The following is a 24,070-nucleotide window of genomic DNA, read 5'->3' on the forward strand; positions in this document are numbered from 1 at the left end:
ATGATGTCACAGTGTCACTGATGTTGCTGTGTCCCAACTTATGCTTACTTACAACTTAGCCTCCCTAACACCAAATTCACACACAATGTTCCATATTCTTTCAGACCCAAATCGAGATGTGGAAGATCAAGTCTTATGAAGCACCTGAGCCTTAGCGTTTTGCTAGAGGAATTCTTGACGAGTTGACCCATGCCTGCTTGTTGTCTACATCAGTAGCAGACCTGTACATGAAGTGTTGTCTGACCTCATGAAATCACATTTCAAAGCTGAAGGAATAGGCACTGCACATTGAATCCACTGGAGTTCCTCTGCAACATGAGATGCATGCAAAAACAGTGGAGTACGGCCAGCTTTCTAGCTTTAGAATAATATAGAGCATACATGACATAAGTTCGACAGCCACGATATGTTTAATGGAGCAGAAAAAGCTTAATAACTTTTGACCTGCTACTTAGAAACTCACCAAAACAATGAAAGCCTCCCTTCCTTAATAAGCCAAAACATGATGCATACATTTTCACCAAAGTTTTACAAAACATATGATTTTGCCTTTTCAAAAATTGGGAGATTTACCATTTCTCCCCTGTATGAGTTCTTTGATGCAGGGGAGGTGTTCCTTCATCCTGAAGCTCTTTCCACATGCCAAACCACGATATGGTTTCTCCCTTGTGTGGGTTCTTTGATGACAAGATTTTTCTTCTCACTGAAGCGCTTTCTGCACTTCATACAATGATACAGTTTCTCCCTTGTGTGAGTCCTTTGATGACAAGTAAGATTTTGATTGTTGCTGAAGCTCTTTCCACACTCCAAACAATGATATGGTTTCTTCCTAGAGATATGAAGGCCCAGAAAAAAACCAGAAAAATTCAGAAAAAAAGGTTTCCCCCCATTTTTTTCTGAGGACTGTTTTTATTCCCCCCCCCCCCAAACTGGACAAAATTGAATAGCTTTGGATTATGAAATACTTTCTTTTAGAATTTAAGACAAATTATTTATATATTGTTACCCAGCCTTTACTCCCCATAAAATGATTTCCAAAAACTATGTATTAAGACCACTCTTAAAGAAGGACTAGAGATGTAAAATGTCAGGAACTAATAAAGCGATGAGGAAAAATATTTTTTATAAAACTCTCTGTAAGATTTTCAGCATAGTTAATTCTTTCATTCATTATTAAAATTATTGATCTAAAATATATTTTACTGGTAGATATTTATGCTCACTTTCCTAACATGTTTAAGTGGAACCACCATTGTGCATTCTTGACAGCTTTGGTTTTGTTTCACAGAGTCCTGTGTTTCTGATGCTGTAGCAGTCATTTAATGGAGTTCTAATCTATTCAGCCCCTTCATGGATCACTGCCTTGTTGTGGCGAAGGGGCTTGCGTAACTCAGTGAAGCCATAAGCTATGCCGTGCAGGGCCACCCAAGACGGACAGGTCATGGCAGACAGTTCTGACAAAATGTGGTCCACTGGAGAAGGAAATGGCAACCCACTCCAGTATTCTTCCCAAGAAAACCCCATGGAACGTATCACAAGGCTAAAAGATATGACGCCGGAAGATGAGCCCCTCAGGTCGGAAGGTGTCCAATATGCTACTGGGGAAGAGCAGAGGGTATTTCCAAGTAGCGCCAGAAAGAGTGAAGCGGCTGGGCCAAAGCCGAAAGGACACTCAGCTGTGGATGTGTCTGGCGGTGAAAAGAAAATCCGATGCTGTAAGGAACAATATTGTTTAGGAACCTGGAATGTCAGATCAATGAATCAAGGTAAGCTGGAGGTGGTCAAACATGAGATGGCAAGATTGAACATCGACATCTTGGGAATCAGCGAACTAAAATGGACAGGCATGGGCGAATTTAATTCAGGTGACCATCATATCTACTATTGTGGGCAAGAATCCCTTAGAAGAAATGGAGTAGCACTCATAGTCAACAAAAGGGTGGGAAAAGCAGTACTGGGGTACAATCTTAAAAATGATAGAATGATCTCAGTACGAATCCAAGGCAAACCATTCAACATCACAGTAATTCAAGTCTATGCCCCAACCACTGAGGCCGAAGAAGCTGAGGTTGATCGGTTCTATGAAGACCTACAACACCTTCTAGAACTAACACCAAAAAAAGATGTCCTCTTCATCATAGGGGATTGGAATGCTAAAGTAGGAAGTCAAGAAATCACCGGGATAACAGGCAGGCATGGCCTTGGTGTACAAAATGAAGCAGGACAAAAGCTAATAAGAGTTTTGCCAAGAGAACATGCTGATCATAGCAAACACTCTTTTCCAACAGCACAAGAGGCGACTCTACACATGGACGTCACCAGATGGTCAATATTGAAATCAGATTGATTATGTCCTTTGCAGCCAAAGATGGAGAAGCTCTATACAGTCAGTAAAAACAAGACCTGGAGCTGACTGTGGCTCAGATCATGAGCTGCTTCTTGCAAAATTTCGGCTTAAATTGAAGAACGTAGGGAAAACCACTAAACCGTTCAGGTATGACCTAAATCATATCCCTGATGAATATACAGTGGAGGTGAGGAATAGATTTCAGGGATTAGACCTGATAGAGTGCCTGAGGAACTATGGACGGAGGTCCGTAACATTGTTCAGGAGGCAGCAACGAAATCCGTCCAAAAAAAAAGAAATGCAAGAAAGCCAAGTGGCTGTCTGATGAGGCTTTACAAGTAGCTCACGAAAGAAGGGAAGCGAAAAGCAAGGGAGAAAGGGGAAGATATACCCAACTGAATGCAGAGTTCCAGAGAATAGCAAGGAGAGACAAGAAGGCCTTCTTAAATGAACAATGCAAAGAAATCGAGGAAAACAACAGAATGGGAAAGACTAGAGATCTCTTCAAGAAAATTGGAGATCTCAAGGGAATGTTTTGTGCAAAGACGGGCATGATAAAGGACAAAGAAGGCAGGGACCTAACAGAAGCAGATGAGATTAAGAAGAGGTGGCAAGAATACACAGAAGAACTATACAGGAAAGATCTGAATGTCCCTGATAGCCATGATAGTGCGGTCACTGAACTTGAGCCGGACATCCTAGAGAGTGAAGTCAAGTGGGCCTTAGGAAGCATTAGTAACAACAAAGCTAGCGGAGATGACAGTATTCCAGCCGAGCTATTTAAAATCCTAAAAGGTGATGCTGTTAAAGTGCTGCATTCAATATGCCAACAAATCTAGAACACTCAACAGTGGCCACAAGACTGGAAAAGGTCAGTTTACATTCCAATTCCAAAGAAGGGCAACGCCAAAGAGTGTTCAAACTACCGCACAATTGCGCTCATTTCACATGCCAGCAAGGTGATGCTCAAAATCCTACAAGCTAGGCTTCAGCAGTATGCGAACCGAGAACTACCGGAAGTACAAGCTGGGTTTCGAAGAGGCAGAGGAACTAGAGATCAAATCGCAAACATTCGCTGCATCATGGAGAAAGCAAGAGAATTCCAGAAAAACGTCTATTTCTGCTTCATTGACTACGCTAAAGCCTTTGATTGTGTGGATCACAACAAACTGTGGCAAATTCTTAAAGTGATGGGAGTACCAGACCACTTTACCTGTCTCCTGAGAAACCTGTACAAGGGTCAAGAAGCAACAGTAAGAACCAGAGATGGAACAACCGATTGGTTCAAAATTGGGAAAGGAGTACGACAAGGCTGCATATTGTCACCCTGCTTATTTAACTTATATGCAGAGTACATCATGAGAAATGCCAGGTTGGATGAATCAGAGGTCGGAATTAAGATTGCCGGGAGAATAATCAACAACCTCCGATATGCAGACGATACCACCCTAATGGCAGAAAGCGAAGAGGATCTCAAGAGCCTCTTGTTGAGGGTGAAAGAGGAGAGTGCAAAAGCTGGTTTGAAACTCAACATTAAAAAAACTAAGATCATGTCATCTGGCCCTATCACTTCCTGGCATATAGAAGGGGAAGAAATGGAAGCAGTGACAGATTTTACTTTCTTGGGCTCCAAGATCACCGCAGACGGTGACTGTAGCCATGAAATTAAAAGACGCTTGCTCCTTGGGAGGAAAGCTATGGCAAACCTAGACAGCATAGTAAGAAGCAGAGACATCACCTTGCCGACAAAGGTCCGTCTAATCAAAGCTATGGTTTTCCCAGTAGTAATGTATGGCTGTGAGAGCTGGACTATAAGGAAGGCTGAGCGCCGAAGAATTGATGCTTTCGAACTGTGGTGCTGGAGAAGACTCTTACGAGTCCCCTGGACTGCAAGGAGGTCAAATCAGTCCATCCTAAAGGAAATCAACCCTGACTGCTCATTGGAAGGACAGATAATGAAGCTGAAGCTCCAATATTTTGGCCACCTAATGCGAAGAGAAAACTCCCTGGAAAAGACCCTGATGCTGGGAAAGACTGAAGGCAAAAGGAGAAGGGGACGGCAGAGGATGAGATGGCTAGATAGCATCACGGATGCAATGAATATGAACTTGAGCACGCTCCGGGAGAGAGCGCAGGACAGGAAGGCCTGGCGTGCTATGGTCCATGGGGTCACGAAGAGTCGGACACGACTGAACAACAACAACAACAATCTATTCAGACAATTACAAATGTACTGAGTTTACTTTGAAAGTTTTAAAATATAATGATAATTTTATGAGCAAGTCATACATAAAATAACTTTAGGAACAAAAAGGCTGCTTTGTGTTCCTAATGAAGCCCACCCCAACCTGGAGCCCTCCAGATGTTTTGGACTACAGTGCACAGCATTCCTGACCATTGGCCATGCTGCCTGAGGCTGATGGAAGCTGAAGTCCAAAATATCTCGAGGGTACCGAGCTGGGGAAGGCTGTCTTAAAGCTACGAAGTGACGTTAGATTTGTGAAAAGTGCTAAAAAAAATAAATGCTTATTTTTCAATTTTTCCAAAATTTCCAATTTTCCAAAAAAAACGGACAAAACCAGTTCTTTTCAATGGCCTCAAAATGTTCAGAAATTTATACCTCTATTTCTCCCCTGTGTGAGTTCTTTGATGAGAAGTGAAATTATGATTGTTCCTGAAGCTCTTTCCACACTCCAAACACTGAAATGGTTTCTTCCATGTGTGAGGTCTTTGATGACGAGTAAGCATATTCTTCTGACTGAAGCTCTTTCCACACTCCAAACAATGATATGGTTTCTCCCCAATGTGAGTTCTTTGATGACAAGTGAGATATTTCTTCTGACTGAAGCTCCTTCCACACACCAAACAATGATATGGTTTCTCCTCTGTATGAGTTCTTCAATTACAAGAGAGTTATTGTTGGATGGAAGCTCTTTCCACACTCCAGGCATTTATATGGTTTCTTCAATGTTTGAATTTTGCAATGGCCTTTAACACTTGATTCAGAATTGGAGGTTTTTGTACACATAAGGAACCTATACGTTTCCAGTCTATTATCTATTGTTTCTTGGATTGTGATATGGTGGGAGACACTGACCTGAGAGGAAAAGGAATTATTCCTCATATTCTGATTTGCTTGAGTTTTCCTTCTCTGCTGTTTGCTATTTATGCATCTTTCTCTTTTTGGTGACATCCCACATGGCTCTCTCTTATTCTTCCCTTTCCACATGTCACCTTCTGCAATGAAGACATGAAGTTTGTAAAAAATTGAGTTAGCAATCGAACTTCAGATAACTGAGCAAGCCCAATAAATGATTTCAAAAAAGGGAAGCACAGAAAAGACCTAGATGGGATGCAGTTCTTACCATGAAAATCACCAGCTCAGGTGCTTGATTAGGAATTTCTGAGCCTTTCAGGAAAGAAAGAATCCTGAATTGCTGCAGGCTTAGTACCTCCTTTACAGAGCACCTAGCCCAAATCACCAACTTTTATATTTGAGTTGGCTCTGGCAAGGAGTTGCCAGAACCCCATTGTTTTCAGCCTGGTCACCACCAAGGAATGTTCCTGTAACCCCTTTGTGGCTTTGTAATATCAGACCTGGGTCAACACTACTGAAGCCTCCTTGGTTTCCTGGCCTACCCATATAGTCAGGATTCCACCTGCTTTTCAGAATGTGGCAAACCCCGGAGTTCCGCTGCTCTCAGGCAGATGGAATCAGTTCTCTTTCCCATCCCTCCATAAGTCCTAAGGAGGACTTATCTGGATGTCTATGTGGAAAGAGACTGCAGTTTGAGAGGGAGACTAAGTGAGAAAGAGCTGGGTTTGGGTTCTGCAAACTAATGTCATTTTGGGGTGCTGGCTGCTGGGATTCTATGTTGGGTCAGTTCTGTTTGTATTTGTTGCAACTCTTAATGCTTCCTGATGATTTGTTGACTGGTATTAGGTCCTGTGTGGATTGTTCTTGAAGGAATGGCAGGATTATGAACGTTTTAGTACATAAAAATAGACAGATCCTGGTAGACTGGAAGAAGAGATGCAGAGGTGCAGGAATACGCAGTCCAACTCCACATGGCACCTGTAGGGCGGGCCTTCAAGTATGCCTTGGAAATGTGCCTGTTTTAGGCTGCCTTTCCCTAATCAGTGTTTTACTGATGCTGTTTTGGGGGGACTGAGCTGCCTTAATGTGTCTTGGGAGAATTTTATGGCATCTTTGGGGACTATGTGTTTTAGCTGCTGCCTTAAAATAGTGTTAAGTATTTGATGATTTAAATATGACTCAATGTATCTTAAAAAGGTAATATTAGCTTCCTCATCTTCATTGCATTTGGAACCTGATATTATCGTGATCAGGAAAACAGGGAGCCTTACCAAGTGAGGCCACGATCCCACGGGTCTCCTCCATGATTTGCCTGTGCAGGACTCTCTGGTCAGGATCCAGCAGTGCCCACTCCTCCTCAGTGAAGCACACAGCAATCTCCTCAAAAGTCCCTGGACCCTGGAGGAAAAAAGAAAATGTTTCCTTCTCAAAGATGACGTAACGCGAGGTGGCTGGGCATTATACTGCAGGCTTTAAATTTGCTTTGGGTGAAAACGACTTGCTGGGGATCAACAGCAAGAAAGGCTGTGGCCCTCCTGTCCTGCTTGTGGGCTTCCCAGGAGGCATCTGGTTGGCCACTGTGAGAAACTGGACTAGAGGGGCCTTTGGTCTGATCCAGCAGGGCTCTTCTTAGGATCGTAGCTTTGCTAGAAGCAAACAGAAGGAGACAGATGTATTCTGGCCCTACGAGGAGAGTAAGAAATGAAGACCCATAGGCTGCTGCCTGCCCGTGTTCCCAGTCATCCTTCTGCCTACCTGATCTGGTTCCGCTCCATCAAAGAGAGAGATGGCTCTGCGCTTTTTGCCAACATCGTTGCTGTCCCTGTGTGAGACAACGAGGATGGGAAGCTAGTAGAACATGTTTGTCCAAGAGATCGAGATTACAAAATCCCAAGGTCCTGGGAAGTGAACCCCTTGGGACACAAAAGGACTCACTTCCCAGCCAAATAGATTGAAGTGCACTGAAAGTGATGCAAGTGTAAGTACCCCTGGTCATAACAAGACGTCTCGTCTTCAGTTTGTATCGTGATAGTTCAGTTGGCAAAAATGCGTATTTCCCTGTTTGGGCTCCTGGCCACAAACCACACTGTTGGTTTCCATGTACAGAGTCTTCAAGTGTTAATAAACATAGTTTTGAATTGTGGAAAAGGCTGGAGACAAGGCCCTCTCCCCCTGAAACAATCTGGGCGTACACATAAAGGGAGCCCCAGGATCTCTTAAATTCTCCAGACAGCAAGACCAAGTTGAACTACAGCCACCCGCAAATGAATCCTTACCCTGCAAGGCAACATGTTTGACACCCTCCTGTCTAGGGGTGCATGAAACCCACTTACCTGGTCTCGCAGCTTTTCGCGGTGGGGGGGAGGCGCTTCGCTGCTCTCCCCCCAAAGTTCAGGCCGGGGGGGGAGGCTTCCCGCCTCGCCCGGCCGAAATTCAGGCCGGGGGGGAGGCTTCCCGCCTCACCCGGCCGAAATTCAGGCCGGGGAGGAGGCGCCTCGCCCGGCCACGAAATTAAAAGTAAACAAAAAACAAAAAAACGCCCCCGTGATAGGCTACGTGACAATTAACGTAGCCTATCACGGCTAGATCTGCAAAGTCAGCCGTGATAGGCTACGTAAATTGTCACGTAGCCTATCACGGGTGACTTAAAAAAAAAAAAAAAGCGCGTACGCAAATGGCGGCCCCCATAGGGAGCCGCCATTCGCGTTCCTTATTTGGTCCCTGTAATCTACGTAAATCTTTACGTAGACTACGGCGAAAATAAGGGCAACGCAAATAGCGTTGCCCTTATTTTCGCCGTAGTCTATGTAATCTTTACGTAGACTACAGCGACCAAATAAGGAACAGGAATGGCGGCTCCCTATGGGGGCCGCCATTATCCGCACGTGTTTTTTTTTTTTTAAGTCACCCGTGATAGGCTACGTGACGATTTACAGGGCAGGAGAAGCATGGAGGGAATGATCCCATCCGTGCTTCTCCTGCCCTGCTTTGGATAGGTGGTCGCCTCCGAATTCGGAGGCGGCCGCCCATCTGGATAGGATTGCGCCCTAAGAACCTTTGATCTGTGTTCCAAAAAACTTTAAAAGGGGTTCAAAAAAAGTCTTCCCCCTTCTGTGCTTGGCAATGTGTGGAGAGTATGTGTTGGGTAGAATTCAGGGAATAGGACTTCACCATCCAGGGCACTTGTGCCGTCATACTCACTGATTTGGAGGTTTTCATACAGACAGCAGGCTCTGGCTTGAACCTGGCTGAAACGGTATGCCCGTTACACAGTCAGCTCTGGCGTGAGCTTGGCTGCAGGGAAGCTGTGTAACAAACAGGGGCTAACTGTTTCTTTAGTCATTTAAGGCACCATGTTTGGGGAACTAAGTTGTGACCAAGGTGTGCACAGTTCCTTGAAGTACTTGCTAGGTTGTGACTAAGGAACACGTAGTTCCTTAAGACATTTGTAGCTAAGTTTGTAACTAAGAGGTGAACTGCCTCTTAAGCCTCAGATAGTTTGCAACTCTCTGGGGAGGCTCAGCTGTTGTTTCTTTCTTTATTGTCAATAAGGGAGCAATCCTATCAAGATAGATGGTTGCCTCTGACCCCAGCGCTGACTGCCTATCCGGTGCAGGGTGGGAGGAGTGGTGAGGATAGGATCTCCTCCTTGCTCCCCCCACCCTGCTTTTGTGGCTAGACAGCTGATTTTGGCGGTCTCACTGCAGGACCTTGGAAGGCAGCCAGACAACACATTGGATGTGTCGTACCAGCATTTCTGACTTCCCCGCCCCCGGGAACGCCCCATTTTCGCTGCTCCGTGCTGCTCTTATGAGGACGGGGCCGATCTGCGCTGCCTTTAAGGCAGCACGGGAGAGGGTGGGGGTTGATTCTCTGGGAACAGACCTATCCTATGGTTGTCTAGCCGCTGACTAGCAGCCATAGGATTGCACCTTAAATCTCCTTTTTCTTTCACCTACATTGGTTGTGTGTGTCCTATTTCCACCTCGAAAGATCCCAAAGCCCTCAGCCTGATCAACTAAGGGGTCCTGGGTATAAATTATAATTCAGACCTCACACTAAGGCTCTGTCAAGGCAGAATATGGTTCTGTTACAGAATTATTATATTGTCAGGACAAGATGAAATGTGCGGGGCTGCAGCTACTAAGGAAGGACAGGCAGGTGAATGCCAGGACTCCAAGAGAAACTATAGTCTTGGGGAGGATCCTTCACCTGAGAGACAGTGACCAAAGTCCTTGAGTTGTGTGAGAGTCAGACATGTCTCATCCCCCCGCCCCAGAGGTCTATCTCTAACCATTCATCCCACTACAAGGAAATTCCCTCTCTTGACCCTCCCACGAGGTGCTACCAGTTCTTCATCCAAGCACACACACCCTCTCTGTGACACCTGCTGCTGCTGCCATCTTCTCCTTGAGACTCTCTCTCATTAATCTACCTTAAAATTGGTATAAATTAAAGCTGTCAGTCTTTTATGGACATCTTTGTTGATTACCCATCTAATGTTTAAAGGTATTAATCAACAGAATTCATGAATATATACGAGCTAAAAATTTTGATGAACGCATGCATTTCTCTTTAAGCAGAGTTTGTTTTGCATTATATAATTTTTAAAAGACCCATAATATTTCTTCCTGAATTTGTGAGGTATACTGCCTCAGCAGATGGAGGCTCCATTCCTAATTATCACAGCTAGGACCTGCCTCACTGAAACAGAGCAAAAATCCTCAAAGAACAGCATCCTCCGCCAGAGGAGACTACATTTTTGGTGTCCCATAGGAACTTGGGGTCACTGCTCTGTTGAGGTTTGCTTCCTGATAAGGATTTTTAATACTGCTTTTCATTCTCTCTTATTTCTGCTCCCTCCCCTTTTATTTATTCAGTTATTATCAGTCTTCCCCCCCCCCCTTATTGACAGGACTTCTCTCCAGCTGTCTCCCTCTGCAGGCCTGCATCATACGTTTGACCCAAGATCTTTTGCTGCTTTCATCAAAAGATCCCACGGCCGCTGCTCCCACCAGTAGTGAAATGTCAAAAACAGTCACTCAAACAGCTAAGACTTTGCTGCCCTTTCAGGGCTCCAGACATCAGCCGCCTTATGGGTGGGCCAGCCTTGGTGGGGCCCCTCGTCTCCCCCCGCCCACCTTTGCTGGCATTGTCAGTCTGGCTTTGTGCTAGCCACAGGTAAAATGTGCTTTTTCCAAGAAAGTGTGTCAAAGCAAAGAGCTATAATTTCTTTGTTCTTCCACATAAATTTCTTTGTTCTTCCACATAAATCTTCACTATCCCTAATCTCTGGTGTGGATTTTTTTTTGAGGTGCAAAAAACCTCTCTTCCCCCCACTTTTCTTTTCTGCTCTTACATGCCCACTGTTGGAAGCTTGCTTGCAATGAAATTTTGAAGAGGGAGAAGGAAGGGAAGAAAGAGCTCCACAGCATCTGATTTTACTGCCCCAACCTGGAACCTTTGGATTCTGCAGAAGTTTGGTAGCTTTAGTACAGCAAAGGATCCAATCAGCCTCCACAAACGTCTTTCTCCCCCTCCACTTTAATTTATCCTAAATAGCTGTAGGACTGAAATAATCCAAAAGGGAGGGTTAGGACTATGTGGCATCATGATCGAGAAACTGCTGGGGTTTTTAAATAGGGTCTACAGTTTAAAAAAAGCTAGAAAAAGCCCGCAGCCACCTCACCTCCTAAAGTTCATTTAAGTATGTGCAATCCTTACAAACCCTCCATGCCTCCTAAATTCCTCTAGCTCTCTGAAGTACTAGGGATGGCGGAGAATTTCTCCCCGAAACTTCGGGGGGCCGAGCGCCAACGTGTTTGGCCCCCCCGAAGAAGTTTCGGGGAGAAATTCTCCGCCCCCCCCACCCCTCCCCGGGACGGGACTTACGTTTCCCGAATGTCCATCCCGGCGGCGGGTTCCGGCGGCAGTTGTCGGGTCTTCGTCAGTAATCGTCACGTAGCCTATCACGGGGGCTTTTTTTTTTTTTTTTACTTTTAATTTCGTGGCCTCGGCCGGGCAAGGCGGGAAGCCTCCCCCCCCCGGCCTGAATTTCAGCCGGGCGAGGAGGGAAGCCTCCCCCCCCCGGCCTGAACTTCGCGGGGAGAGCAGCGAAGCGCCTCCCCCCCACCGCGAAAAGCTGCGAGACCAGGTAAGTGACTTTCGTGCAGCCCTATGAAGTACTACCTCTCTGAAAGGAGCCACTTAGCTTAGGGAATTCTCTCTGCCCCCCACCCCCATGCACATTTCCAATCACCATTCTTCTTCCCTCCCCTAGCCTTTTCTCTTTCTTTCTTTCTCTTCTTTATTCCACTGAGAGCATATCTTGGTGAATTCTTAAGGAGAATTCTCTTCAGCGGGCAAGAAAAGTTCTGAACTGTATTTGACTTTATACAGACAAGAGGGTTGTTTTTTCTCCTTCTCACTCAAGCAAGTCTTTGAGAAAAGTGGGTTCACGTGGTTGCAGAGAAACAAAAACTGGGGCTGTTTTGTTTGTCAGTTGCCATTACCCAGCAATAGGAAGGGCTGCAGCTCAGTGGCAGAGCACACGCTTGGCATACAGAAGGTCCTGGGTTCAATCCCTGGCATCTCCAGGTAGGGCTAGGAAAGAACGCTGCCTGAAGCCCTGGAGAGCCACTGCTGCCAGTCAGCGTCAACAATACTGCGCTAGACGGACCCAGGGTCTGACTCAGTACAAGGCAGCTTCCTATGTTCCTCTGAACAGAAAGCTTTAATAAAAACAGGAGTTTGGGGTTTGTTTTTTTTAAGTGGAGGGAAGATTGTTCAGTCGTTCAGTCGTGTCCGACTCTTCGTGACCCCATGGACCATAGCACGCCAGGCCTTCCTGTCCAGCGCTCTCTCCCGGAGCGTGCTGAAGTTCATATTCATTGCATCCGTGATGCTATCTAGCCATCTCATCCTCTGCCGTCCCCTTCTCCTTTTGCCTTCAGTCTTTCCCAGCATCAGGGTCTTTTCCAGGGAGTTTTCTCTTCGCATTAGGTGGCCAAAATATTGGAGCTTCAGCTTCATTATCTGTCCTTCCAATGAGCAGTCAGGGTTGATTTCCTTTAGGATGGACTGATTTGACCTCCTTGCAGTCCAGGGGACTCGTAAGAGTCTTCTCCAGCACCACAGTTCGAAAGCATCAATTCTTCGGCGCTCAGCCTTCCTTATAGTCCAGCTCTCACAGCCATACATTACTACTGGGAAAACCATAGCTTTGATTAGACGGACCTTTGTCGGCAAGGTGATGTCTCTGCTTCTTACTATGCTGTCTAGGTTGGCCATAGCTTTCCTCCCAAGGAGCAAGCGTCTTTTAATTTCATGGCTACAGTCACCGTCTGCGGTGATCTTGGAGCCCAAGAAAGTAAAATCTGTCACTGCTTCCATTTCTTCCCCTTCTATATGCCAGGAAGTGATGGGGCCAGATGCCATGATCTTCGTTTTTTTAATGTTGAGTTTCAAACCAGCTTTTGCACTCTCCTCTTTCACCCTCAACAAGAGGCTCTTTAGATCCTCTTCGCTTTCTGCCATTAGGGTGGTATCGTCTGCATATCGGAGGTTGTTGATAATTCTCCCAGCAATCTTAATTCCGACCTCTGATTCATCCAACCCGGCATTTCTCATGATGTACTCTGCATATAAGTTAAATAAGCAGGGTGACGATATGCAGCCTTGTCGTACTCCTTTCCCAATTTTGAACCAATCGGTTGTTCCATGTCTGGTTCTTACTGTTGCTTCTTGACCCTCGTACAGGTTTCTCAGGAGACAGGTAAGGTGATCTGGTACTCCCATCACTTTAAGAATTTGCCAGTTTGTTGTGATCCACACAATCAAAGGCTTTAGCGTAGTCAATGAAGCAGAAATAGACATTTTTCTGGAATTCTCTTGCTTTCTCCATGATGCAGCGAATGTTGGCGATTTGATCTCTAGTTCCTCTGCCTCTTCTAAACCCAGCTTGTACTTCCGGTAGTTCTCGGTTCGCATACTGCTGAAGCCTAGCTTGTAGGATTTTGAGCATCACCTTGCTGGCATGTGAAATGAGCGCAATGGTGCGGTAGTTTGAACACTCTTTGGCGTTGCCCTTCTTTGGAATTGGAATGTAAACTGACCTTTTCCAGTCTTGTGGCCACTGTTGAGTGTTCCAGATTTGTTGGCATATTGAATGCAGCACTTTAACAGCATCATCTTTTAGGATTTTAAATAGCTCGGCTGGAATATTGTCATCTCCGCTAGCTTTGTTGTTACTAATGCTTCCTAAGGCCCACTTGACTTCACTCTCTAGGATGTCCGGCTCAAGTTCAGTGACCGCACTATCATGGCTATCAGGGACATTCAGATCTTTCCTGTATAGTTCTTCTGTGTATTCTTGCCACCTCTTCTTAATCTCATCTGCTTCTGTTAGGTCCCTGCCTTCTTTGTCCTTTATCATGCCCGTCTTTGCACAAAACGTTCCCTTGAGATCTCCAATTTTCTTGAAGAGATCTCTATACTGCTAATTTATGCAATCCTATGTATGCCTACTGAGAAGTCTCATTATGTTTAATGAGGCTTACCCTCAGGAAAGTGCGCATAGGATTCCAGCACAAGTTACTTTTGCAGGGAGGTTTGCACCTTGATGTTCTGCGTGTTTACTCAGAAATAAGTCCTGAGTTGTGAGCATGGTTTGTTGTTTATTCGTTCAGTCACTTCCGACTCTTCGTGACTTCATGGACCAGTCCACGCCAGAGCTTCCTGTCAGCCGTTGCCACCCCCAGCTCCCCCAAGGTCGAGTCCGTCACCTCCAGAATATCATCCATCCACCTTGTCCTTGGTCGGCCCCTCTTCCTTTTGCCTTCCACTTTCCCTAGCATCAGCATCGTCCCCAGGGTGTCCTGTCTTCTCATTATGTGGCCAAAGTACTTCAGTTTTGTCTTTAATATCCTTCCCTCAAGTGAGCAGTCTGGCTTTATTTCCTGGAGTATGGACTGGTTTGATCTTCTTGCAGTCCAAGGCACTCTCAGAATTCTCCTCCAGCACCACAGTTCAAAAGAATCTATCTTCCTTCGCTCAGCCTTCCTTATGGTCCAGCTCTCGCAGCCATAGGTTACTATGGGGAATACCATTGCTTTAACTATGCGGACCTTTGTTGTCAGTGTGATGTCTCTGCTCTTCACTATTTTATCAAAGTTTGTCATTGCTGTCCTCCCAAGAAGTCAACATCTTCTGATTTCCTGGCTGCAGTCAGCGTCTGCAGTAATCTTTGCGCCTAGAAAGACAAAGTCTGTCACTGCCTTCACGTTTTCTCCCTCTATTTGCCAGTTATCAATCAAGCTGGTCACCATAATCTTGGTTTTTTTTGAGGTTTAACTGCAACCCAGCTTTTGCACTTTCTTCTTTCACCTTCGTCATGAGGTTCCTCAGCTCCTCCTCGCTTTCAGCCATCAAAGTGGTATCATCTGCATATCTGAGATTGTTAATGTTTCTTCCAGCAATTTTAACTCCAGCCTTGGATTCATCAAGCCCAGCATGTCGCAGAATGTGTTCTGCATACAGGTTGAATAGGTAGGGGGAGAGTATACAACCCTGCCGTACTCCTTTCCCAATCTTAAACCAGTCCATTGTTCCGTGGTCTGTTCTTACCGTTGCTACTTGGTCATTATACAGATTCCTCAGGAGGCAGACAAGATGACTTGGTATCCCTATACCACCAAGAACTTGCCACAATTTGTTATGATCCAGTCAAAGGCTTTAGAAGAGTCAATAAAACAGAAATAGATGTTTTTCTGAAACTCCCTGGCTTTCTCCATTATCCAGCGGATATTGGCAATTTGGTCTCTAGTTCTTCTGCCTTTTCTGAACCCAGCTTGTACATCTGGCAATTCTCGTTCCATGAATTGCTGGGGTCTACCTTGCAAGATCTTGAGCATTACCTTACTGGCATGTGAAATAAGTGCCACTATTCGATAGTTTGAACATTCTTTGGTGCTTCCCTTTTTTGGTATGGGGTTATAAGTTGATTTTTTCCAATCTGGTGGCCATTCTTGTGTTTTCCAAATTTGCTGGCATATGGCATGGATCACCTTGACAGCATCATCTTGCAAGATTTTAAACAGTTCAGCTGGGATACCGTCATCTCCTGCTGCCTTGTTATTAGCAATGCTTCTTAAGGCCCATTCAACCTCACTCTTCAGGATGTCTGGCTCTAGCTCACTGACCACACCGTCAAATCTATCCCCGATATTACCCTTCCTATACAGATCTTCCGTATATTCTTGCCACCTTTTCTTGATCTCTTCTGCTTCTGTTAGGTCCTTGCCATCTTTGTTTTGGATCATACCCATTTTTGCCTGGAATTTACCTCTGATGTTTCTAATTTTCTGGAAGAGGTCTCTTGTCCTTCCTATTCTATTATCTTCTTCCACTTCCGCGCACTGCTTGTCTAAAAATAATTCCTTATCTCTTCTGGCTAACCTCTGGAATTTTGCACTGAATTGGGCATATCTCCCCCGATCAGTTGCCTTTTGCTTTCCTTCTTTCTCGGGCTGCTTCCAGTGTCTCAGCAGACAGCCATCTTGCCTTCTTGGTTTTCTTTTTCTTTGGGACGTTTTTTGTTGCCGCCTCCTGAACAATGTTGCGAACTTCTGTCCATAGTTCTTCTGGGACCCTATCTACTAAATCTAGTCCCTTAAATCTATTCTTCACCTCCACTGCATATTCATGAGGAATATTCATGAGCTCATATCTAACTGATCTGTGGGTCTTCCCTATTCTCTTGAGTCTGATTCTAAATTGTGCAATAAGAAGTTTGTGATCTGAACTACAATTAGCTCCAGGTCTTGATTTTACCAACTGCATAGATATCCGCCACCTTTGGCTACAGAGGATGTAGTCAATCTGATTTTGGTGTCGACCGTCTGGTGAAGTCCATGTATAAAGTTGTCTTTTAGGTTGTTGGAAGAGAGTGTTTGTTATGCACAGTGAGTTGTCTTGGCAAAATTCTATCAGCCTATGTCCCGCTTCATTTTGTTTCCCCAGATCATGCTTGCCTGTAATTCCAGGCGTTGTTTGCCTACCCACCTTAGCATTCCAGTCTCCTGTAATGAAAATAACATCTTTTTTTGGCGTACTATCCAGTAGGTGCTGCAGATCCTCATAGAACTGATCTACTTCTGCTTCTTCAGCATCTGTGGTTGGGGCGTATATCTGGATCACTGTGATGTTAAATGGCTTACCCTGAATTCGAACTGAGATCATTCTGTCATTTTTTGGATTGTATCCAAGCACTGCTTTAGCCACTTTATTATTAATTATGAAGGCTACTCCATTTCTTCTGTGGTCCTCTTGTCCGCAGTAGTAAATCTGCTGGTCATTTGATGTGAAGTGGTCCATTCCAGTCCATTTCAGTTCACTGACACCCAAAATGTCTATATTTAATCTTGACCTCTCCCCAATAACCACATCCAATTTGCCCTGGCTCATAGATCTTACATTCCAGGTTCCTATGGTGTGTTGATCTTTAGAACATCGGATTCGTCATTCACCACCAGCACCACCGGCTGCTAGCCATCTTTTCGGCTTTGAGCTAGCTGCGTCATCACATCTGGGGCTAGTTGAACTTATCCTCTGTTCCTCCCCAGTAGCATTTTGACCATCTTCCGACCTGGGAATCCCATCTTCCGATGGTATACCGACTTATCTCTGATTGTACTGATCCATTTAGTTTTCATGGCAAGAATACTGGGGTGGGTTGCCGTTTCCTTCCCGAGGGATCATATTTAGTCTGACCTCTCTGCCATGACCTTCCCGTCTTGGGTGTCCCTTCACGGTTTAGCTCATGACATCATTGAGGTGCTCAAGCTCCAGCACCAGGACAAGGTAACCATCTCCTTTGCTGGAGGCCCCCTGGTCTAGGGCCAGCTAAATACCGGAATTCCATATCAGATTTTTCACAAGTTAAAATAAACGACAAGAAGTGGAAGGGTTAAGCGCCCCCTTCCCCCTTACTAATGAGTTCCATGAAATTGCATCTTCCCAACATCACTTCACAATGGAAAAGGCCACCCAACTGATCTCTTGCTTTGGGAGGGGGCTCAGAGCAACAGATGGGGCTGGTGGACTCTCTGGAGAAGCCACCCATCTGCCTTTCTGCCCACCCACTGTACCTCTCACTCCAGGAGCATCCCCCAAATGAGAGATTGGGTGGGCGAGTGGCCTTCTGAAGAGCTCCATCAGCCACACAAAGTGGCTGACACAAGCCTGTGGAGAGGCTGCCTCCCCAGTCTCTTGTTTGTGGGACTCTCCCAGAATGAGAGATCAGGTGGGCAGGTGGTGGCTTCCCCTGAGAGGGCAGCCTTTGTACAGGCAACCTTCAGGGCTCACTCACAATGCCGTCCTTTGAGGAAAGATGCGTTCCGCCCCGTACACCACTCTGCAGAGGCCTTTGACCCAATCTCTAGCCTGCCGGGGGTGGGGGAGGAGGGTGCTGCTGCTACTCCTGTGTTGCGGCAGTGGCAGCATACCTCCTTCCGACTCAGGTAGCAGGACATCTTGCACCACCGCTGAGTCCGGGTCCCTTCTTTGGTCATGGCAGTAGGAGATGGAGCAGCAACCCTCATTAGATCTCCACACTGTCCCATTGAGTTAACTGGAAAACTGGTCTCTGGATAGTTCATCCTGCAGAGTCAGGCATTTCTGGAACATATTTTACAGGCCCTACATCAAAAGCCTTTTGAAAATATAATGCAGAGGTTATTGGAGCAGGGACAACGTAGGCCAGGTCTCCGTCCTCCAGGAGACATTGCAGCCATCTTACCAGAGGCATCTTTGGGGAGGGGTGGGGGAAGGGACTCCATGCTGCTGCTGCCATCTGATTCCCAGGAGCAAGAGAGGGAGCAGGAGGCCAGGAGCCCACCTGGGATGGCCCCTCCTCTTACAGGGGTGGGTCTGTGTCTCCCATCTAGGAGACACAGACCCACCTGCCCTGCACCACCTCCTTTAGCCATTCCACCAATAAAATCAGGAGGCAGTCTTGTCCAGCAACTGTTGAGGCCACATCCTATCAGGCCCTGCTCCTCCTCCTCCATCTTGCTGTTTAGGCCTAGTTTGAGGCCCTTTCCAAGTGTGGAGTAGCCACAAATGAAGAGAGAGGGAGCAGCAGCCTCTCTTGCCTTGCTCTCATCTCCTAGGCAGATTGGACCCAGGGGGAGAAGGCAGGTGAGTGCAGATGTGGGCAAGTAGGTAGGCCCAAGTCCAATAAGGAGGCAAACTGAGGCCCTCTTATCAGAGGGTTTCCTGCACCCCATTTTAGAGCTGACAGTGAGTGTCGTAATCATACTTATGCAATCCTGCCAATGATAACCACAGTTTCAGACAAGAGAGTAAAGCAGGTAACACAAGTCAATTTCAGGGAAGTAACCAGAAAAGTAAAAGCCTTTCATTTTGTGTTTAGATTGGGATTTTTTTTTCTAAGCAAGTCACATACTTGCGAGGAGCCCCAGTGGTGTAATGTCGTTTTTGTTGTTGTTTATTCATGCAGTCACTTCCGACTCTTCGTGGCTTCATGGACCAGCCCACGCCAGAGCTTCCTGTTGGCCGTCGCCACCCCCAGCTCCCCCAAGGTGGAGTCCGTCACCTCCAGAATATCATCCATCCATCTTGCCCTTGGTTGGCCCCTCTTCCTTTTGCCTTCCACTTTCCCTAGCATCAGCATCGTCTCCCCAGGGTCAAAGCTTCAGGGAACAAGCAAGTTAAGCAACTGTGCCAGGGAAAGGTAAGTGAAATTACTTAATTATCTATTAAAGTACCTCAGGTCACCATTTAAAATTGATAAATAGCAGCTGCAGCCCAGAGGAATAACTCCTTACAAACTTAAAAGAGAGAGCTAAGTATCAGGGAAGAACCCAGCAAGAACCTACAGTCCTTGCATTAACGAAGACCCCTGAGTGGTTGAAAAGAACCTCAGCTGCATATTTTACTCAAGCTTCGAAAGGAGGAATAAGAGGCTGCTTAAAGCAAGACAATGTGCTGGTTAGCTTCAGTTTGGGCTCAGGCTTTGGGCCTTAAAGAGCAGTTCATTAAATAAAGCAAGTTTAAGAGTTCAATTTATCATTTTGTTTAAAAACACACACACACAGAAAAAGGATCCAGACCTTCCAAGCCCTACCCTTCCCAAATCACCTACCCTTTGTTTGCTGTTCTCTCCAAGGATCTCTCCTAAATAGGTCTCCCATTCACTACTCTTAATAGTCCTCCGTCCTAAACTGGAATCACCATTTCCCTCTGGGGGGAACTGACCCACATTCCCAGCCACTGAAAGCCAGTGCTGATCAAGATTTTACACACAGTCTTCCTTGCTTTCCAAACAAGGCTCTCCAATCAGATTCACTGCAGCAGCAGTTGGGCCGGTCTATATAAGGAGGCAGGCTTGCAAGGAGGCAGCTCTTGGAGTGCAAGGAGCCCCAGTGATGAAGTGGCTCAGTCCAGGAACAAAGCATCAGCAAACAAGCAAGTTAAGCAACTGTGTAAGGTTAGCAGCCTTGTGATACGTTCCATGGGGTTTTCTTGGCAAGAATACTGGAGTGGGTTGCCATTTCCTTCTCCAGTGGACCACATTTTGTCAGAACTCTCCGCCATGACCTGTCCGTCTTGGGTGGCCCTGCACGGCATAGCTTATGGCTTCACTGAGTTACGCAAGCCCCTTCGCCACAACAAGGCAGGTCTAATCAAAGCTATGGTTTTCCCAGTAGTAATGTATGGCTGTGAGAGCTGGACTATAAGGAAGGCTGAGCGCCAAAGAATTGATGCTTTCGAACTGTGGTGCTGGAGAAGACTCTTACGAGTCCCCTGGACTGCAAGGAGGTCAAATCAGTCCATCCTAAAGGAAATCAACCCTGAGTGCTCATTCGAAGGACAGATAATGAAGCTGAAGCTCCAATATTTTGGTCACCTAATGCGAAGAGAAAACTCCCTGGAAAAGACCCTGATGCTGGGAAAGACTGAAGGCCAAAGGAGAAGGGGACGGCAGAGGATGAGATGGCTAGATAGCATCATGGATGCAATGAATATGAACTTGAGCACGCTCCGGGAGAGAGCACAGGACAGGAAGGCCTGGCGTGCTATGGTCCATGGGGTCACGAAGAGTCGGACACGACTGAACAACAACAACAAGGTTAGCAGCAAGGTGAGGAAGCCACAGCAGATTACTCTTTCCGACCTACTCCCAGTAGGCAACTGTAAATAAATAACTCTAAATAATTTCCCCACCTTCTTCTACTAACAACCAAGTTTTCCAGGTAAAACACACCGTTGTTGTTTTTTTTAAGTCAGTTATGAAGGTAGAAAGCCAGCAGGGGGTTGGGGGCTATCCAGTGTATTGCACTGAGTGCCACATGTACGACTATCTACCTGCTGGACAGAAGTCGTGGGTGTGTGCTCGGTGTAATGGAGCGCCTGGCTCTCAGGGAACAAGTGTGTTCCCTTGAGACCCAGGCTGCTGACCTGGAGAAGCTAAGAGAGGAAGAGAGGTTGGTGGATGAGACCTCCAGGGATCTATTAGCTGCGTCCCACTCCCAGGGTGACAGCTCCTCTACTGTCACGGAGAATAGGAGTCTCATTTTGCTCACTGCCTACCAAAACAACTAAGAACCAGAAATTCGAGGTGGTTTTCACTGCAGCAACTGCAAGCAACGATTAGGATCGGGGCTTTTAGCCCCTAAGCGACACTGTGTCAGCCCGGCTCTGCTGTCAACCATATCGGCACCAAGAGCGGAGCCTCGGGGAAGGCTGCTGGACCCGTTTACTGGGGAGTAAGGCCATGGCGCTGAACGGGCCTTACTTGTGAGCAGGCACATCCAGGACGGCACTGTGGCTTTCTCTGCCCCCCGAAGGTGTCAAGTGCCCTGGGCTGGCTTGCTGAACTTCCTGCCACCTTTTGGACCTCACAGGACGCGCAGCCTCTCAACGGAGAACCGCGTTTCGCAAGCAGAACCGAAACGCCCACGGGCCGAGCGGGTTCAGTCAGCGCGGGGGAAAATATCCAGAACACGAAAGGGAACCCATTGCCGGCAGCCGGAAGCCGGCGTGGCGCCGTGCGATGCGAGCTGCTCGCGCGGCCCTGCTTAGAATCGGAGCATAGCAGCGGCGGAAGGGGCCTACAAGGCCACCAGGCCCAACCCGACTCTGCCAGGGGAGATGCAGAGAAAAGAGGGTTAAAGAAATGAACTGCACGCCAGAGAGGGAGGAGGGCGGGCCGCGCCCTCCGCAGGAAATGCACTTTCCCCCAGAGGCCCTTCCTGTCCGGCCTCTTCCCTCCGGAGGAAAGAGGGCTTGGAACTTCCTCCGGGTGCTGCAGCGGTGCCTCCTGGGTGGGGTCAGGTGAGACCCCCCCGCGCCTTGTGCATTGGGGTGAAGGGGGTCCCCGGGCTGAAGGGGAGGGGGAGAGACATGGCGGGCAGAGACACGGGGGGCAGAGAGGGAGGAATAGTTCGGCCCCCAGCGTGTCAGAGGGGGATCTGAGTTTGCCTCGTGGAGTGGAGCTGGACCGCCCCCCATTTTACCCCATAGGGAAGTGGCTTGCGCGGCTGATGCACTCGGGGACCCCCCCCCCCAATATCAGGCAGCTTTCTTCTTTCTTTCAGCAGACCAGGTAGCCAGTTTTATCTGCGGGGCAAGGTGTTAAGGGAGACGTGGGACCCCGAGTCAATTTATCAGACGGATTCATTAACATGCTCTACATTGACTCAGATAATTGCCCCCGTTAATTGGGCGGTGCTCCCCTGCCACACACACGTGGATGCCGTGGTCCAATTCTGCATGGCGCTGAGATGCTGCCGTCGCTCTCTACTGGACTGGACAGACTGAGAAAAGCGAACAGAGGTGGGCGGAGGGAGACGAGGGGCCCCACCAAGCTCCCCCCCCTCAGGAGGCAGCTGATTTGGGGAGAGTGGAGAAAGTTCAGCAGAGAGAGGCGGCTGAAGAGGAGTCCTGTCGCAAAGGTGGAGAAGGCTGATAATAACTGAATAAAAAAGGGGGAGAGGGGAAATAAAAGAGAATGAAAAAGTCTGAAATGGGAACAGAGCAGTGACTCTTTCTATAGGGCACAAAACAGCCTGTGGGGCACAAAACAGCTCTATTCCTGTGAGAACTTCTGCTTTGTTCCAGTGAGGCAGCTCCTAGCTGTAATAGTTAGGAATGGAGCCTCCATCTGGTGAGGTGGTATACCTCAGAAAATCAGGGAGAAATTTTATGGGTCTTTTTTAATTGTTTAATGGTTTGTTTTTGTATAAAACAAAGTCTGCCTAAAGAGAAATGTATATGTTCATCAGAATTTTTAGTCTGTATGCATTCATGAATTCTGTTGATTAATAAATCAACATTTAAAACTCAGATAACTAATCAACAAAGAACATAAGAAAAGCCATGCTGGATCAGACCAAACATCCATCTAGTCCAGCATTCTGTTCACACGGTGGCCAACCAGCTGTCAAACAGGAACCCACAACCAGGACATGAGCACAACAGCACCCTCCCACCCAGGTTCCCCAGGAACTGGTGTACTTAAACTCACTGCCTCTGGCCCTGTAGGTAACACATAGCTATCAAGCCTACTAGCCATTGATAGCCTTTTCCTCCAGGAATTTGACCAACCCCCTTTTAAAGCCATCCAAATTGGTGGACATCACTACATCCTGTGGTAGTGAATTCCATAGTTTACTTATGCGCTGTGTGAAGAAGTACTTCCTTTGATCTGTCCTGAATCTCCCACCAATCAGCTTCATGGGATGACCCCCTTGGGTTCTAGAATTTTCAGAGAGGGAGAAAAATGGAGAAAAACGATTCTACATATCGTGCATAATTTTGCACACCTCTATCATGTCTCCCCTTACCCTCCTTTTTTCCAAGCTGAACAATCACAGCTGTTGTAACCTTCTCTCATAGGGGAGCTCCAGCCCGATGATAATTTTAGTTGCCCTCTTCTGCACCTTTCCAGCTCTACAATATTCCTTTTTAGGTGTAGTGACCACAACTGTACACAGTATGCCTAGTGTGGTCGCACCATAGATTTGTATAGGGGCAATATGATATTGGCAGTTTTATTCTCAGTTCCTTTTCTAGTTATGCCTGACATGGAGTTTGCCTTTTTTACAGTGGCCGCACACTGGGTTGACATCTTCACTGAGCTGTCCACCACCCAAGTTCTCGTTCTTGGTCGGTCACCACTAGCTCAGATCCCATCAGGTTATCCTTGAAGTTGGGATTTTTTGCCCCAAAATGCATCACGGTGCTTACATTGAACTGTATTTGCCATTTAGATGTCCATAAAGATTTCTTTAAAGGACTGACAGCCTTACTTTAAACCAATTTTAAGATAGATTACTGAACAAGAGGCTCAAGCAGAAGATGGCAGCAGCAGAAGGTATGTGGCTGGGGGTTTGGATGAAGAGCGAAGAGGCCTCGGGAAAGCCAAGAGAAGGAAGGGACTTTTAGTGGGATGAATGGTGATGGGAGGACCTGTATGGTGGGAGGGAATGAGGCATCTTCTGACTCTCAGGCAAGTGAAGGCCTTTGATCTGTGGCCCTTGGGTGAAGGATACTCCCTAAGCCTGTAGTTTCCATTTGAGTCTTGGCATTCACTGGCATTTTCT

General features: G+C 46.7%; 2 protein-coding genes across 2 annotated transcripts in view; one reads left to right on the forward strand and one right to left on the reverse strand.

The window, feature by feature from the left end:
* Window positions 1-388: 388 nt before the first annotated feature.
* LOC146355951 (uncharacterized) lies at window positions 389-21,977 on the reverse strand. The gene is made up of 6 exons (XM_084829986.1): window positions 21,489-21,977; window positions 21,262-21,380; window positions 7,200-7,266; window positions 6,716-6,842; window positions 4,968-5,584; window positions 389-829 (listed from the first exon to the last, which is right to left on the reverse strand). Exons 1-5 carry the CDS (start codon window positions 21,975-21,977, stop codon window positions 5,250-5,252), a joined length of 1,137 nt encoding a protein of 378 aa, XP_084686112.1. The 3' UTR covers window positions 389-829; window positions 4,968-5,249.
* LOC146355952 (uncharacterized) overlaps window positions 21,065-24,070 on the forward strand; it is a 52,245-nt gene continuing 49,239 nt past the window's right edge. Inside the window, exon 1 of the mRNA XM_084829987.1 lies at window positions 21,065-23,841. Within this exon, the coding sequence (XP_084686113.1) occupies window positions 23,826-23,841 (16 nt within the window). The 5' untranslated portion in view covers window positions 21,065-23,825. The remainder of the gene's footprint in view (window positions 23,842-24,070) is intronic.

The sequence above is a fragment of the Heloderma suspectum genome, chromosome 2 (assembly GCF_057233095.1).
Source record: "Heloderma suspectum isolate Gila_16-S chromosome 2, 16-S_ref, whole genome shotgun sequence".
Classification (NCBI taxonomy): Eukaryota; Metazoa; Chordata; class Lepidosauria; order Squamata; family Helodermatidae; genus Heloderma; species Heloderma suspectum.

What these genes read in the sequence shown, in the direction of transcription:
- LOC146355951 (XM_084829986.1), bottom strand. Translation starts at nt 21,977, where the DNA reads ATGGGGGGCGGTCCAGCTCCACTCCACGAGGCAAACTCAGATCCCCCT. An exon ending in ACGCCGGCTTCCGGCTGCCG is followed by an intron (nt 21,381 to 21,488) that starts GCAATGGGTTCC and finishes CTCCGTTGAGAG; the next exon opens with GCTGCGCGTCCTGTGAGGTC. An exon ending in TGGGATCGTGGCCTCACTTG is followed by an intron (nt 5,585 to 6,715) that starts GTAAGGCTCCCT and finishes TCTTCATTGCAG; the next exon opens with AAGGTGACATGTGGAAAGGG.